The sequence below is a fragment of the Aythya marila genome (genome assembly GCF_965140915.1).
Source record: "Aythya marila genome assembly, chromosome: 2".
Taxonomy (NCBI): Eukaryota; Metazoa; Chordata; class Aves; order Anseriformes; family Anatidae; genus Aythya; species Aythya marila.
In genome coordinates, this window is record NC_139043.1 from 103,581,130 (window position 1) to 103,597,854 (window position 16,725).

Consider the following 16,725-nt stretch of genomic DNA (forward strand, 5'->3'; position numbering starts at 1 on the left):
AGAAGCCGTTAGGTTACAATATGCAGTTGATACGCTGCGCACAAACAGGGACGCGCCTTTCAGACTTTGTTCTGGTGCTTTGATGGGTCACTTGAAAACAGGTATGAACGCTTTGCAGAGACAAGGCTGGAATACATACAGCATTTTGCAATGTCCTTCAAGACCACATTTTGTAAATAGCTGAGGATAAAAAAAGCCTGCAGAAATCCCCATGTAGCAAAAGATGCTCTGAGTCAGATTCTCCCCATGTGGGACCTTTCCGTCCCCAAATGACCCACAGCCATCGGCCAGCGATCTGTCACTGTGCTGACCCCTGATGCTCCCCTTCCCTGTGAGCAGCCCAGCTCCTTCTGCCCCTCAGCAGATCCTGCCTGCACTGTGGGCACAGCAACTGCGTGTACCGCTCACCACCCCCCACCATGAATATTCACCATTTCCCCCCGCCCTGACACCAGTTAGGGGAGTGTCCCCGTTCCCTCACCATTTTCATTCTGTGCCTACAATCTGATTGCAGAGAACCACATAAATAAATGTTTCACTGTTAAATTCATAAAGTCATGCTTGCATATGTTTTGTGAGCATGCCTTTTTATACAGGCTTTAATAGCAATCGCTATTTTATTCAGGTTTCCTGGATTCAATTCTGCTTTTCAGAGGGAGACACAGTGGATTGAGATCCTTCTGCTCCCACTCCATCTCCCCAAACCTACTTCTGTCCTATTTTGCTGCTTTTCTCCCCTTTCCTTCTCCCAGTCCCCATTGCTCCTGCCCCTTTCTTCCAGCTGGCTGGCAGACAGACAGGCGTGCAGGCTTCTCCTCCCATCCCTTCACCTTCAAATGAGGCAGGTGCTTTTTCTCCTCCTTTGTCCTCAGTACAAGAAGAAGCAATTTAATAGAAATCACTACCAATTTAATAGAAAAACAGTCCTCCACAGCAAACCTAGAATAATTTTTTTCCTGTACTGGGCCAATTCCTTGCCCTTTTTTTTTTTTTTTTCCCTTTCCCGAGAAAGGCGAAATGGGAGTCTATAGTGGATCAGAGAGTATTGTCTATTCATCTGCCAGCATCCCTTCCTGGGCCAGCACCTGAGGCTTCAGAAAGGTACAAGTCCCACCACCAGCAGATAGGGGATAGTATCTCTTCCACATTGAAATTCATCCTATTTTTAAATATTGACTTAAGGCTTTAAATACCGACCTGAAGATCTGAAGCAGATGTTAAATACCCTTATGCTGTTTTGTTCCCTTCATTGTTTCCTTTCCATTTCCAGCAATTTTTGTGTCATTTGCAGAGTTACCAGCAACGATTTTATGTTTCCTTCCAGATCACTGATAAAGACATTGAACTTCATTGGCTCCTTTGAAGCTGTTAATAACCCATTAGAAGGGAGTAGAAACATGCTGATATGGCTGCTAATTGGTTCTCAGAGAATTTGATGCAGGTAAATTGATTTTGCATAGTTCTGGTTTCTTTACTAGATTGTCATGCAGGGCTACATCAAATGACTTAAAATAATCCATGTCTTCAGTCAATACCTCTACCTTAAGCAACTGTATTTTAGTCTCATCTCTTGTGGTTTGAATGCACCTATTTTCTGTTTAAAAATATATTGATTAACATTACAGATGTTACCGTCTATGAATTAATTCCTAGTTGCTTCCCGTGCCTGTCTTTATAGTATTTTGGCCAAGGTTTAACCCATGCTTGTAATTATCCAAGCCTATCATGTTTATTCTTTACAGTGCACCACATTCATTTTTTACCAGTCATCTGCAATTTCCCTTGTGCACCAATATTTGTTCAGAATGAATATGAATGGCTCAAAGAGCATCTCCACCAATTTTCATAATGCTCTTGGGAGCATTCAGCCCTGAAGATTTAAATGTGTTTTGCTTTCACCAGTAAACATTCTTTCACACATACAATTTAAGAGAAAAAAATTCATATCACTTCATTATTGCAATAGAAAAAAATCCACTTTTCAAAATGGCTTAGTAAAAACTGCTTTCTTCTCCAGAAACCATTCCTGGGGTGTAGTTCTAAGTTTCACTCACTCAGAGGAAATAAATAAATAAATAAAATTACTGCATTTTGCTCTTGTTAGCTATTCAGGGATAATACGATAGTGACAAAAAGAGCTGAGCTGGATTTCAGCTTATGCATCAGTAATGAAACTTTTAACCAAGTTAAGATATTGAATGTTCAATCTTAGAGCAGGCTAAGTCAGAAAGATGACTTTTTGGGGGCAATTTTCACATTCTAAGCTGAGTTTCCAAGTCTGGCATGTAATCTTCAGCAAATCTTAGGAGGCTTGATCTTGATGATTTTGATGTACAGTAAAACAAGGAATTGCATCATTACATTTTTACAAATTCACATTTTAAATCTGAGAATTAGGCTCTTTCCTAAAAACTGTAGGTCACGAGTTTGGGAAACCTTGCAATCTTCGCAATTTTTGTCTTTGTATTTATTTGAAAGTGAAATGAAGTTTTAAATCTTCCATTTTCTGTCTTTTAGAGGGTGAAGTGGATGTAGAATTCTGAGTAAGTCCTTTGGGCCACTAGCTTAATTCAAACAGATTTTAGCAACATCTTGTTATAAAAAACTAGACAGGATTGTGGGCTTTGGGCCACATTGCAGCTGACTAGACTTCAGATCTGTTTCAGCCTGCGTAACATAGATGGTTTCATTCTTAAACACGAGCAGAAGTATTTCACGTGATGGGATGAACGTAACAATATCCAGCCATTATCCGACTACTTTTCTAGAAAGTGGTAGAGCCACAGAGTTTACACAAGATGAGTTTAAATAGACATTTGCTCATTTTCAGTTTTTATTGTCTTTGTTACCTTCAAGCACATTGGGCGGCTAGTAAAATGCAACACTTTCCTTCAACTGTGCCATCAGCAGCTACCACATAACATCACCAGGAAGTGAAATATCTGCAGTTGCCTCACAGGAAAACTTCGAGATGCACAAAAACACCCATGAGGCCTACTCTTGGTATGAGGCAACACTGAGGCCACTTGTGACACGAGTGATGGAGTTGCCATGGAGGCCTGACAGTGTGCTAAATAAGAAAATTTTTGCGTCATCTCATCACATGCTTTCTATGGCATGGTTGTGTATGAAATCAGATGGGCCACTTCGCTTGGAACACCTTGCTTACATTTCTAGCATGATCTGATTTCTACTTTCTTGCCTGGGGCTGGCTGGCTTAAAATACACATCAGAATTATCTAACACCCAAGATTTAGTTATGCCTTGGAGCACTTGCTAAAAGGAATGAAAATATCCGAGGCTGGGTAGAATGGCAGGAAGAAAAATGTCTTTCCTCAAGCACCTTGGAGAATGGGGATCTCTTGTGGAAATTGTGGCACTGCTTCACAAAAAAAGCACAAGCATTCTTCAAAAGCAGACGTGTCAGAAGGCATTCTCAGTAACTTCAGGCTCTCCTGCACTTCCAGAGACAAGGGCTGAGTCATCTTGCCAAATTGCCAAGTAACCACTTTCACGGAGCTTTGAAACCTGTAGCTCCCAGACTTCCTCATCTCACTGTCACCGATGTGATGCGAAACAGGCTTCTCAGACGGAGACTCTCTTGCTAATCTGGTAGTTGCTTCAGGCCCCGTAATTTTTCTAACTGTATCTATCACCCAAGAAAGGGTGCAATTTTCTGCCGTGGCATGCATCTTTCACTGGTGTGTGATTTGTAGTGAGATGAGGCGAGGTGTCTGAAAGACATGCCTGCTGACAGTGATAACTTGATGATTCAAGTCTTGTGGATTTTATAAGGCATCAATTTCCTCCTGGGAAAAAATAAAATTTAAAAAAAAAAATCCTCCATTTTATCTTCCAGTGATGGATGTTTTGTTATTGTAAAGCCTTTATACTCCCAGCAGCAAGTACTTAAGTACATACTACATGCTGTGGTTAAATAAGTCGATGTAAATCTACTTGGATGAATTTGTCACTGTCTTATTCTTTCTTCCTTAGCCTCCTCTGGAACAATTTGCCCTTTTCATGTAAAACAACACATCATGCCAAAACATCTTTTAGCTAGAATCAAGCTTCATGAAAAGCTAAACCATGCAGGCAGCAAGGCTACATAAGTGCACTGGGATGCATTAGCCAGTCATTAGTCCGAGGCTTCTGCTTGCTGACCTGTGTGTCATGGACTACGCGGGTGGCTGTCATCTTTTATTCAATGGCCTTTGTACTATGTAAATTCAGGCATAGCCACAGGTAAATATATAGTATCATTTTTTTACAGGTGGAGCCTTTAGCCACCTGATGCACTCTTAATCTTTACCAAGGTTCCTAAGCAACAATGGTGTTAATGTGGTTGTGTCATGAAATGCGTGTATATGCACTTTGACCATTTATAATGTGACAGCCCTTCACCTGAAACCCAAATTTTCTGTTTCAGAGATCTCTTTCTTTCCATCTCTATCACCTCAGTGGGGCTGTGACCAACCTCAAAGAGTATCTTCTAGGGTAGGACATCATCACTTTGTTCCTTCTTTCTTCTTCAAATTTTTATAGTCAATGTGCCATTCTGGCCTTGCACTCTTTTCAAGGAAACTATTTACTCTCCAGAAATTTCAGCTTCTAAAAAGTAAAAAATAAGAAAAATAAGAAAAAAATACTATGGTAAAAAAAAAAATCCAAAAACTATGAGATTCTTTTTCAGCTATCTCTGTCATGAGGAAACAAGTTTATCTGTTTAGAGCTTAAATCATTAGTTCATATTTCCAGCATCTCTCCAAAGTCTTCTTTGTAATCAAAACCGCCAAGAAACAGAGTCACTGCCATTAGAAACTAGTGTTAATAAGGCTTCTGTCCCTCCTTCCTGTGACTACGGGGAGAACTATTTTAGCGTTAAAGGTTGTGTCGTAGGAGGAGAGCTGGTTAGGTGCCAATGGGCGGTTCAGATTGCCACCTTGAAAGCAAATTTTCCCTGAGAACAGAGAATGAGTGTGGTAAATCTCAGAGGACAAATAGTATTTCTAAAGGGAGTGGTGCCAGGAAAGCTTTTTCATTCTTATTTTGATTCCTGAATGTCTTAAGAAATGGCACAGAAAACCTAAGTATTTATTTTGAATGTCTTTCTTTTTGAGTGCTCTTGTTAGATTCCTACTACACACACTTCATGCTTTTTAGGTAAAGATTTACAGGGCAGAAACGTGACCATACGATGAGTGATGAACACAGACAGGATCTTGGATAGTTGGTAGTAATTCTAGGTTTGCTGATCACTTGATTTTTTGTGGAGCTAGCATATTGAAAAGGGATTTTAAAATCACTGTGTCATCCAGGTTGCATCCATTGCTCTTTAACGCTAAACTGCTCTGAAATCTCCTGACATGTATTTATCAGCAAAGCAGCCAGGTTCTTTTAAGATGACAAGAAGCAGGGATTTCTTTTATAATGTGCTTAACCTACATTTCAACCCTATTAAACAAGCAAAGAGAAACCGGAACTATCCTCATTCATTTTTTATTTATTTGCAAAGTCAGTAACGGCAATGCTATCACTTGCCCCCAAATCATGTTATATTGCCAAACAGGAAGAAATGTGATGTTCGTTTTCCCCAGGAGCGTCTCTTAGACTTGTAATCTGACTTCCTTATTGATTGGCATTTGTCAATACACAATCAGAAGCCTAGTGATTGCCTCTCTCTTAGTCTGTAACAGGTCATTTCCTTAGAGTACTCTACTCACTGTAGGGGAATACAAATTTAGTTGTTAGGTATTTATCTTTTTATTTAAACATGTATTTTACTGCAGTGAAGGGAGCAGGAATGGCATTGACTACGTAAAATAAATGTGGATGAAATGGACTTCAGTGGAAATGTATTTTTGTTTTCTAAAATACCTGGAGAGTGGGAATTAGAAAGGTTAAGGTTCTCATCATCAATTAGGTGTGTCTTAAAGAAATTTTCAAAGATGGTCAGAAAGATAAGGTTTGGGCTCTCAGGGAGGCTTTGGAAAAACAAGGTCAGCACTTTTCAAAGAAAGCATATTCGTATGAAATACTTCAGGGTGTCTCAGGGATAAAAATGATTTCTGACTGGAGTAATCTAAGAGCCAGAAAAAAATAAATCCTTCCCAAGCTGATAAATTTTTAATACCTAAGCAGAAGCCTCAAAATTCTTTTCCGCTCTAGTGCAGGACTTTTATGCACTGATTAATGACATCTTATTAAAAACTTGTTAATTGCTATGACACTAAATGCAAGTCAGTACAGGTTTATTGCACTTCAAGTTCTGCCAGTGTGTTATCTTTGAGCTTTCACAATAGCTGTGTTGCAAAACAATTTGAATAACACTTCGGCACTTTATCTATTGAAAACACATGATTGCGAATCCTAATATAATGAGCATGTCTTCATATTCCTACAAAATTCATAGCGGTGATAAGTGACAATGCAAACTAATCTGTATCAGGACACACTTGGTAATATCAGAAGCATAAAAATACAGACATTTTGCAATGAGGACTTTTTTTGCAGAGCTTAATCCAGAGAGAAGAAACCCATCTGAAATTGATTTTTCAGACAAGCTGTATTATGCTACGTTATGCTATTACTTATTCCTTCTCATTTTAACCTGCTAAATGTGGTCAACCATTGATTTTACAGTTTCTAGTCAGGAGTTATTTTTGAACAGTGAAAAAAAAAGCAATTATTTTATATCAAACAATGAAATTAGCACTGCTCCAGCTGCTAAATAGATCTAATCAAAAGCAGATCTTATTAACGGTCAAGAACACCATTAGACATGAATGCATCCTATTGTTGTAGCTGGGTCCTTAGGGAGTAACCTGCACCAATTAATGGAGGGGTTGGCACAAATACTTTCAGCCACTCTGTCCTCCCGTGAGTGTTTTAACGCTTTTAAGAAAATTACTCTGTAGCCCTGTGTAAAACAACATCAAGGAGGGAAAGAAAAATCTCACAGCCTCCTGTTTTCCTTTCAGGGAAAAGAGGTATTTCACAAATCTGATAGTAGCCTAAACACTTTTGCAGATTAGGTGAGGGGGTGGAAGTATGAAGTAGATACACAGACTATTTCATCAGACTTACTGTCCTCGTTTCAGAAGAGCGCTTGAGAGATCACAGCAGGGTGTCCTATGATGCTCTCTGTAGAAAGACTGAAGCTGCATTAGGGGAGTTTTTGAAGCCTGTAACATCAAATACTTTTTCTTATGTACCCTGAGACACAACCTTCAGTTTTCAAAAGGAAAGCAGAGAGGGTTTATTTCCCAGCCATCTGTACAGTTCCCCCCTCATTGCAAAATAAAACTGCAAACTAACCTAAAGCACTACGAGAACATGCTCCCAAGCCACGTGAAACCTCCCACTGACAATGCAAGGACTTGTTGTCAGAGGGCACAGCTCCCCACATCGGAAGGAAAAACAGCATTCACTTCTGATTTTCCAACACACTGACAGCAGTTACAGGCAGCTTACTTAGGCTTTCTTTGAATTATGTACAGAACACCAACACAGCTGAGGCTGTCAGGGCCCTCTGGAGGCCCCTTGCCCCAGCCCCCTGCCCCAGCAGGGCCGCCCAGAGCAGGGTGCCCAGCACCACGGCCAGGCGGCTTCTGAAGGTCTCCATGAGGAGACCCCACGGCCTCTCTGGGCAGCCTGAGCCAGTGCTCGGCCACCCGCACAGCACACAAGGGTGGCCTGGGGCCCAGAGCCTGTGCCCGCTGCCTCCTATCCAGGTGCTGGGCACCACTGAACAGAGCAGTTCATGGTTATGTACCTGGGTGCATTTTTATTTTTGAATAGCTGGAAAGAGATATGTAATTTTTCAATGTGATTATGAATGCTTTAGCATGGGGAACAGATCTTGCTGGGTATCTTCAAGTGGGATGTAAACTCACAGCCTACATAATCCCCTCTGAAATACTGGTTTCTCCTTGCATAGACAAATGGTGGCTTTAGTCACCTGTTACTTCTTAGTCACCATGGTCTTGTAAGTCAACATATTGATTAAGATTTCTTACTGTGCTTCTCGTTTATTGGTGTGCATTGAATTTATCATGGTAGTTAGAAAAGCTTTACTCCAAAATCCTATTTTCCCTTAAAAAATAAGACCTTTATTCATGATCCTCATCACTGTGTTAGTAACCTTAAATCTCTGAATCAGACAGTGCAACAAATTCAGGTGAGTTTAAAGGCCTCTTGAAACAGTAGCACTAAGAAGTATGAAATACTGCGTACTTCTTACGGGAGTGTTAATTCCTAAAGACACACTCAAGGGGCATCAATAAAAAGTAAAAGAAATGTGCCACCAAATATAAAATGTACAAAAGAGTTACGTGTCATATGAGCCATACTAGTCACCTTTACTATTCCAAGCGAGTGGTAACCACAAGCCCACTTTTTCCTGATAGCCACTCGTCTAAATTTCCATGCTGGTACTGGCCACTCAGGTACCTCTCTTCTAAGGGGTAAGTCAAACAACTTTTGGCAAAGGAATCTTCAGGTGCTCTTTTCCTGTTTTTTGAAAGCCCGGCTGAGCTCCAGGATCCTCCCAGAATGCGTTCAGCTTCTGCTAGAAGGGCAGTCCACTCACACACAGTTTCAAGCAGCATTTTAAATACCCATTAAATAATCTGCAGATAGCCCTTTTTCAAGAGCAAATAATGTGAAAAGCAGGACATATTTTGTTCTGCTTTATTGAAACCAGACATCCCCAAATCAAAGGTATTTAAAACATTTATTAGCATTAATCACTGTAGGTTAAATAAAACACAAAAACTACGTTTTAGGGCAAAAATATTATTAGGTATGATACAATTAATATGTAAAACAGAAAGTATTAACAGATTGCAGCATCCTATACATGAAGCGAGTGGGTCCAGCCCAATCAAAGCCCTTATATAAACAAAACAGAGAAAAAGTACTTAGTAAGTGATTTTAAACTGACAATTTATCACTGAATGTGGTTTAAATAATTAAGGGTAGGATACTAAAATACATCATCACTTTACTGAAAAGGTCTGATTATAGTCAGAGTGCTCTCATTATATCTAGTCATGCTTATCATCACATGCCATGAAGGATTAGTGAGAAGACAAGGGATGATAGATAACTTTTCTAGTTGTTAACGTATACCCATGTTATATTGTAACACTTCAGATAGACCTGCTGTACCCTGAACAAAAATAATTGGACTTTTTTTATTTTTTTCTTTTTTTTTTTTCCCTTTTTTTTTTTTAGTGCAACTTCAATACTTCTGAGTCTCAATTCTTTGATAATAATGGTGTTTTGTAGATTTCTCAGTCTGCAAGACCAACTTTTTCTATAATATGCCATTTTCATGCATAAGAATGGCAAGTCAACAATTGTACCTATGTGTATCTTCATCTTCTTGCTAACCTTCAGCCTGTAGCTTTTAGTTCCTAAAGATGAAATGATCATTAAAAAAAAATGTACTTACAGAATACAATGTGCAGTATATGAGAACCAGACATAGTGAAAACACTACATGTCAGTATAGCAATATAAAACTGTACTTATATACACACAGATATGCAAAGCATATATGAAAACTAGTTCCTTTTTTCTTTTTTTTTTTAAACTAGTTCATGACTAGCTGGAAAAGCAAGTCACCCACAACTGGACGGTCACAGCCTTGAATCATGGTGCAAACAGACTCCACCAAGCATACTTGGCACTGCAGCTCGTGTTTCAGTCCTGCTGACAGCTCTCCTGGGGAAACCAATCTTCAACAAGTCCAGCACCAGCTGGTCAGTGAAGAACTGCAGCACTATTATTATTATTGCTATTATTATTATTATTATTATTAGAGCAGGTCAGCTACAGATTTAAGTGTTCCTATACAGTAATTTAGCTTTCAACCAGCCATTAACTACTAAGGAATTACGGTTGCTGCTGAAACTTTTGACTCAGAGTTTTTTTTGTATGTCATTTTTCTGGCTGTTTAAGAATGGTGGTGGTACTTTCTGAACAAAGAAGGCAACAGAAGAAAGCAGAAATCATAAATTTTACATTTGAAAATCACAATTTTTGAAACCAACCATTCCCCTGTTTGAAGAGGCAGGTTAAAGCTGCATTTCAGCTTTGACAAACAGCAGATAGACAACACCATCATTGAATGCTGGCCCTGTCTTCAAAGAATATGCAAGAAACTATACAATACAGTTGCTTTATATTTTCACCTGTGACTTCAGAGCTGTCCACTGAAGCTTACCGTAACCCAAATTTCAAGAACTTATTTGATCAAAATCCTTATTCATTTAAGATTTCCTTGACTAAAAGCAGAATAAAGTAATTTAGATTTGGCCCACCAAATGCAAAAATACCTTTGAGCCTACTTCGCTAGCATTTGAATATTAAAATCTGCCAGAGATCCATTGTAACAATTTCCAGTTCTACACTACTTAAAGATGTAACTCACAAACCTGCAGTGATTCACAAACAGCTCAATGGCAGCTGTGAGAGCTGCTTGTTCAAGACAGTATCTATTCCACACAGACCAACACTAATTGCCAGTTCCAGCAGAAATTCAGACTATACCAGGTACTTATAGAGTTGTCTTACAAAGTTTTCAGACATCTCAAGTGGGGTTTAATGCATTCTGAGATGTCACGTTACAAAAAGGAAGATGCCATACAGATTGATGAGAAGTTAACAAGTCAGTTATGCATAACTACTATACATTGAACTAAAATTCCTAACTTCTTCTAAAATGTGGGCTAAATCTTATCATGTTTTCTTGGTAACGGGTCTAGCCTTTGACTGGGTTTTACTTGAGAATCACCAGATCTCTTGCAGTGTGAGGTCACAGATCCCATCGACTACCTGAATCTGTGTTGTTGATCAGTTTGATATTTCTTTAGCACTGCAGGCCTGGTTAACCTCCCCTGCTTTCCCGTAGCTGTGTGGGCTTCCTCAACAGCTCAGGGAAAGAGCCAAGCACCCTGTGCAGATGTGCTTACACTGGGATGGGATAGGAGGGTCCCTAAAGGAGCCTGTCTCCCTCCCCATATCCTCATTAAATTTTCATGTGAATGACGCTGGATTATCTGTAAAATACTTGCTGCAACTAAGCAGTGGCACAGGTCTTATATCAACACAGGTGACATAACAAAGTTTACCCTAAATATCCTTTCTCTTGGTAGCTCTTGTGTCTACATGCATTATCCAAGGACAAATTTTCAAGTACAAGTTCTTTCAAAGGAATCCAAAATACCTGAAACATGGAGCATAGGTGAAAAAAACAATGCAGTTTAGATTATTTGATAACAGCAGGTGGGGAACACCCCACCTGATGTTAACTATTTCAGCCCTCTGAAGAAAAGGAAATAATCCTGTTCAGTATATCCAGCTCTGGTTCAAGTGCTAACACTTACTGCTTTTTATCAAAGCAATCTCACAACCTAGCAATAAAGTCTGTTTTTATGCATAAACACAGAAGCCCAGCTCTAGCCTGTCTGTTTATGATTTATAGCAGGAAGTTATTTTTCTCTTTTGATTGCTTTTCATAAGGCCCCCAACAATGTGCGCTGAGGTTAACTTTCCTAGTAAGAGAACAAATGAATGCTGAGAAATGCGGCTGGGACTCTGCTTTTGAAGCCTGTTTTTTTTACCCTAGTTCAGATTTCAATTTGAATTGATGAAGAAGAGAGCGCCATGATTTATCATCTCAATCACACACATTCATAAAAGATGAAAGTGGAGAGCACATACAGTTTTACAATATTCCCAGTACGTAGCCATCTACTGGATTTATTTTTCTACACTGTGTTTTTTCAAGTGCATTAAGCTTCAAAGGTATCAAGCAATGGGTCTTCCAAACTGCATCCCCGTGTTGGTGAAGAGACTATTCCACAAATGAACAAAATTGCATTTGTAAGGAAACATTCTACTTTGTTTTATTATATTCCAGCCTTTAAGCCCAAATTATATGGTGCTTTCTTAAACCATTTTTCTACAGAATTGCCATTCTTCAAACAGCCGCAGTGAGACCTCTTGGGGTGCTGAGGTGAGACAACCAAGGAGTCCTCCCAACTCACTGGGGCAGCGTGGTGCTCTTTTAGAAATAAAGAAGTGGAATCTTTTAGCAGAGACAACTTCAGTCTGGGACACAGAATTGGAGGAAACATGGTAAGTAACAGAGGTTAAACCGGCATTTGTGTTCTCTACAATTGCAGTGATTAATAAAGCCTGTGCCCTGGAGAAGAAATGATTTCAGGCAAAGCGTAGTGGCTGCAAGTTCCATTCTTTCTGGAGCAGTGAGAACTGCATGGGGTCCAGCAGTCTCCTTCATGACGATTCCTTCTTTCACATACACAGCAACCTCATGACACAGATTTTGACTTGTAGCCTGTAAAAATTGCACTCACTCATCCTTTGTTTCCATTTTTCTAATTAGCAAATTCAGTCCAGTTCTTGCTGGCATTTACCAAACGCAGAAGTTGAAGCTACAGATTTAGAAAAATATGGAAGCAGAGTCCAGCTAGCAAGATGGCAGAGAAACTGTAAGCCAAAACTCAGTTTTTATGTGTTTTTGCACCCTATTATTACACAGAAAGCTCTAAAGACATGCCAAGTCCACTTTGCAATGTAAGAAGAGAAGTTTTTGTAGCAAATGTACAATTTATAATATAAAAGGTTCTTTTTATTAAAAAAAAAAAAAAAAAAAGTCAGTGGCTTAAACAGAGAATCAGAATTCTTAAGACGTTGTAATTTTGAGAGGATTTTCCAAGTAAGTTTTGCAAAATCACTTTGAAGTAAAGCTTTCCACTTCTGGTCCTTGCATTATTACTCACGGGAAGTATTGAAATTACTGCTTTCAAGATAAGGAGCCACATCACCGAGATCATGAAGTCCTTTCTCAGTGAAAAAGCAAACGGTGTTGTTTTTCAAGTAAATCTCAGAAGATCAAGTTGGGTCAGCAGCACCGCCTACCCGTCTGTGAAGTCTGCTTTCCAAGTTTGATTGCTCCATTGTTACCATTTTCATGAGGATCTAAGGGTGGAATTTGCCGACCTGAAATACATGAGGAGACACAGCGAATTCAATTTTCCCAATGTACTAACAACGCATGCAGATAATTGGATGATTTAGCTTCCATAAGAATTACATCTGTAAAGTTTCACCAGAAAAGAACCATCTTCTTTGTACCTTGAATCTTTTCCCCTTGCATTTGCTTATGAAAGGAGGATGTTTTAACATTTAAAAAAGACATATGAAATACGGCTATCAAAGAAAGCCCTAAGTACACTGAAGTTGTTACACATGGATTTAAAAAAGTTATCTTACTTAGAAATTCACAACTAAGATGCAGAAAATTCTTGACTTTCTCCTAATTCCACTTAAACATGAATGGTTCTAGTTTAACAAGATCTTGACACTCCTAAATCTGCATGTCATTTAGTCCTTGTACACTAGAGCTTTACAAAGTACTGTAATTAAACACATACTGCCTATACTTGGAAAAGAAAAACAAATCTGTTCTTATTGAATCCCTCTGTCCTTCAAGGGGTACCTATGTCTCCGGGGATGACAGCTTTTATTAATTAACAACACCCATCCCCAGCTCTCCTGACTTCTTAATAATCTTAAGGGGTGATTATTTTAAGCATCTGCAAGAAGTTCAGCCATCACAGAAGATGTAGACATCTCCCCCAGGGCATAAAGCACTGATCCACGTCTCTACCCTGTGTCTCGTTAGTACTGCTGCATCTTTGGTCTAACTGGCTTACCTACTCATGGACAACATACCATAATATGCTCAATTATCAGAATTGTAAGAGGAAAAACAAGATCTTCCCAAGTCCAACCCTGGTCTCTGTCTTTGGTCAGGCCTGGCTTTTCCATTACACCTACTGTGTCATCTCTCTTTCAGTATCTCAGAGGTTACAGTCACGATAACTTACTTTCTCGCTACCTTGTGGATTTGCTGGAAATTTTTTTTCTGAAGCTGAATCTAGATTCTGTGAATTACTCCTGTTTTTATTCCTACCTATGTTAAATAACAAGAGTCAAAATATTTAATTGTTGTTATACGACACTTCGAGAACATAAAGGCTCGGTGAACAGCTGATCATGATTCAGGTGGGTCTTAAGAGTTCAGATTTCCCCATCCTCTGCTGTATTTATTCACAGCTCTATCTTTCCAAATATTCCATGAATTATTTATATATGTTGAAGCCTGAGTCCTGCAAATTACCTGAGGGTGGTGGCAATGAATTAAAACCGTTCAGGTAAAATCCAATCCCAATGAAATCAAACAGCAATATTTCATTGGTCAAACTTGTCCCTAAATTACCTTTGGTCAAATCCATCAAAATTTCATCTATCTTGTTCAATCATGTCTGAACAGGTGTATTGTACAGCAAAAGTGAGACTTTTGGAGCAGACAATCTTATGTATTTCTACAACTGAATGAGAGGACAAAAATTCGTCATATTACTAAGGTAAAAATACTGTATCTGGTCCAACATAGTAGGAAACAAGTATCTTGAGGGCTTAAGCACGTATAAGCACTGTCATTACAGCTCTGCACTCTACTTTAGGTTAGTAAAATATCAGCTTTACACCCTGCATACAAGCAAGAAATCTAGTCATAATCTAAGTGCCCTTTGGAGGTAAAATAAAAAGCAGAATAGGTGGTCAGAGATGTTAGGATGTCATCAGTTCTATCAGCTTTGTTTGGGGACTGTCTCCACTAATTCGTGAAAGCTTTAGAAATTATGAAGAACATATTATCTGTAAGAGGCTTTCGAAGAAGATAATGTTGTCATTTTAGAGACATACCTACCATTTCCAGGTAAAATAAAAACCTGCCCATTTGTCCCACAGCACAATGTAGCTAAAAACAGTTGGAATCTATGGACATGGTTTCCATAAGATACCATTAAGCAAACAAGCCCTAAACATTTGTTTCTTCTAACAGTAAGTTGGGAAGAGGAGAGCTCTTACAGGCAAACTAGCTTAACTTTTGTTTTAGAAGTCCGCATTAAACACTTATTATCTCTGTTTCTCATTCAGTATTTCATAGTTCTTATAAGTTTCAAATCTTTTCTGTAGCACTTTGATGGTATGCAAACAAGCAGGCAAGCTTATCTTTGGAGCAAAAACATTGTAAGCTTCAAGGTCAGCAAACACTTTGGCCAGTTCACGGCAGGACACCATACACATGGTTAAGAATCACCTTGGTTTGTTTCATTTCTCATAATGATTTTTTTTCTAAAAAGTAGATAACAGATACCAAGCATAAAGAGAAAAATCTCTGGGCATAATATTTGCTGATTAATTATTCTGGGCTTTGATCTTAAGTACTGTTTGTCATTAACCACTCATGTTTTCTGTTGTTTTGATATCCCCCTTGAATTCAACGCAAGGAAATAAAGTTTTAAACAGATTAAAAGTTTACAAGTTTGAGTTTTTTTGTTTGGTTGTTTGTTTGGTTGGTTGGTTGTTTTTTTGTAGGTGAGTTTATTATTTCTCCTATCATTATTTCTCCTATTACAACATTTGTTAAGCCACTGAGTTAAATCATTTTAATTTTAGTAACCAGACTTATCCCTGCTCAAGGAACTTTTACCATCTGATGAGGAGCTGACAGGAGTAACTCTGCTGGAGCATGAAGCTCAGTCTAATAACTAACTGGGAACCGGCTCCACAGCAAACGATATGGTGATTCTTCACTAAGGGTCGTGGGAAATGGTATTAATTTTAGAAAGCATGCTTTCATTACAGAGCAATGGATCTAGGTAATAGGAAAATAACCAGCCAGAAAGTTGTGTGGCTGATAGTCTCCCCCTGGGCCTTCTTAGCAGCCAGTCTCACAACCACACTGTAACAGGGAAAGGTTTACGTTGCAAAAGAACATGAAGGATTAGCAGAGAAACGCCGAGCCTTCATCTGCATTTGGTGCTTCTGAAACAGCTCAACTGCTATTGCTACCTAAAAGGATCGTCATCATCTCATGTTGTAATTCAGCTATTGATAAACATAGCGCTAATATTGCTGACACCAACACAGTCCAGCTGGCCCTGAGTCAGGATCACTAGAGGTTATAAACTGAATTAATTTTTTAAAAAGTATACACTAATTTAAAAGTATTTTTCACTGGCATACATAACTTCTGTTCCAGAGAAAATTAAAAAAAAAAAAAATGCTCATCTACCTCTACCTTTTATAACCTACAGCACTGCTAACGTATGCTATTTTCTTCATGCAGTAGACATCAGATAGGAGCAGTAGTGCCCCAACATTTGGCTCAACAATTCTCTGCTCAAGAAATAAATAGATTAAGACAGTTCCACCTCAGACCAAATATTGCTCTGTCAAGATTGAGTTAGCTCAAAAGTTCTATGGGATACAGAACTTTACTTCTGTTGTTTAACTGAACAAACTAGACCATAAATTAAATACCTTTTCCACATTTTACAGAGCAGGACACAGCCAGCCAGCTTACCATTTGACAAAAGAATACCAAGCACATGCTTTAGGATTCCAGATGAAATAGGTGATTAGAGAAAAATAGATGTGCATACATTTATCTAAGAACTGGTAAAAGGGGGAACTTCAAGATTCATTATTAAATCATTCTGCTAGAGGCAATATAAAGCTCCATATGGTTCCCATCACTGACACTTACATGGAGTCAAGTCTATTGACTGTGATTTAAATTAGATTTTGCACCTGCATTAATTATGTAATTACATATTTTGA

At 38.8% G+C, this 16,725-nt stretch overlaps 1 protein-coding gene across 1 annotated transcript in view; it reads right to left on the bottom strand.

The window, feature by feature from the left end:
* Positions 1-12,674: 12,674 nt before the first annotated feature.
* The window catches only part of RAB31 (RAB31, member RAS oncogene family), a 59,213-nt gene continuing 55,162 nt past the window's right edge, over positions 12,675-16,725 (bottom strand). Inside the window, exon 7 of the mRNA XM_082752646.1 lies at positions 12,675-13,032. Coding sequence (XP_082608772.1) covers positions 12,935-13,032 — 98 coding nt within the window. The 3' untranslated portion in view covers positions 12,675-12,934. The remainder of the gene's footprint in view (positions 13,033-16,725) is intronic.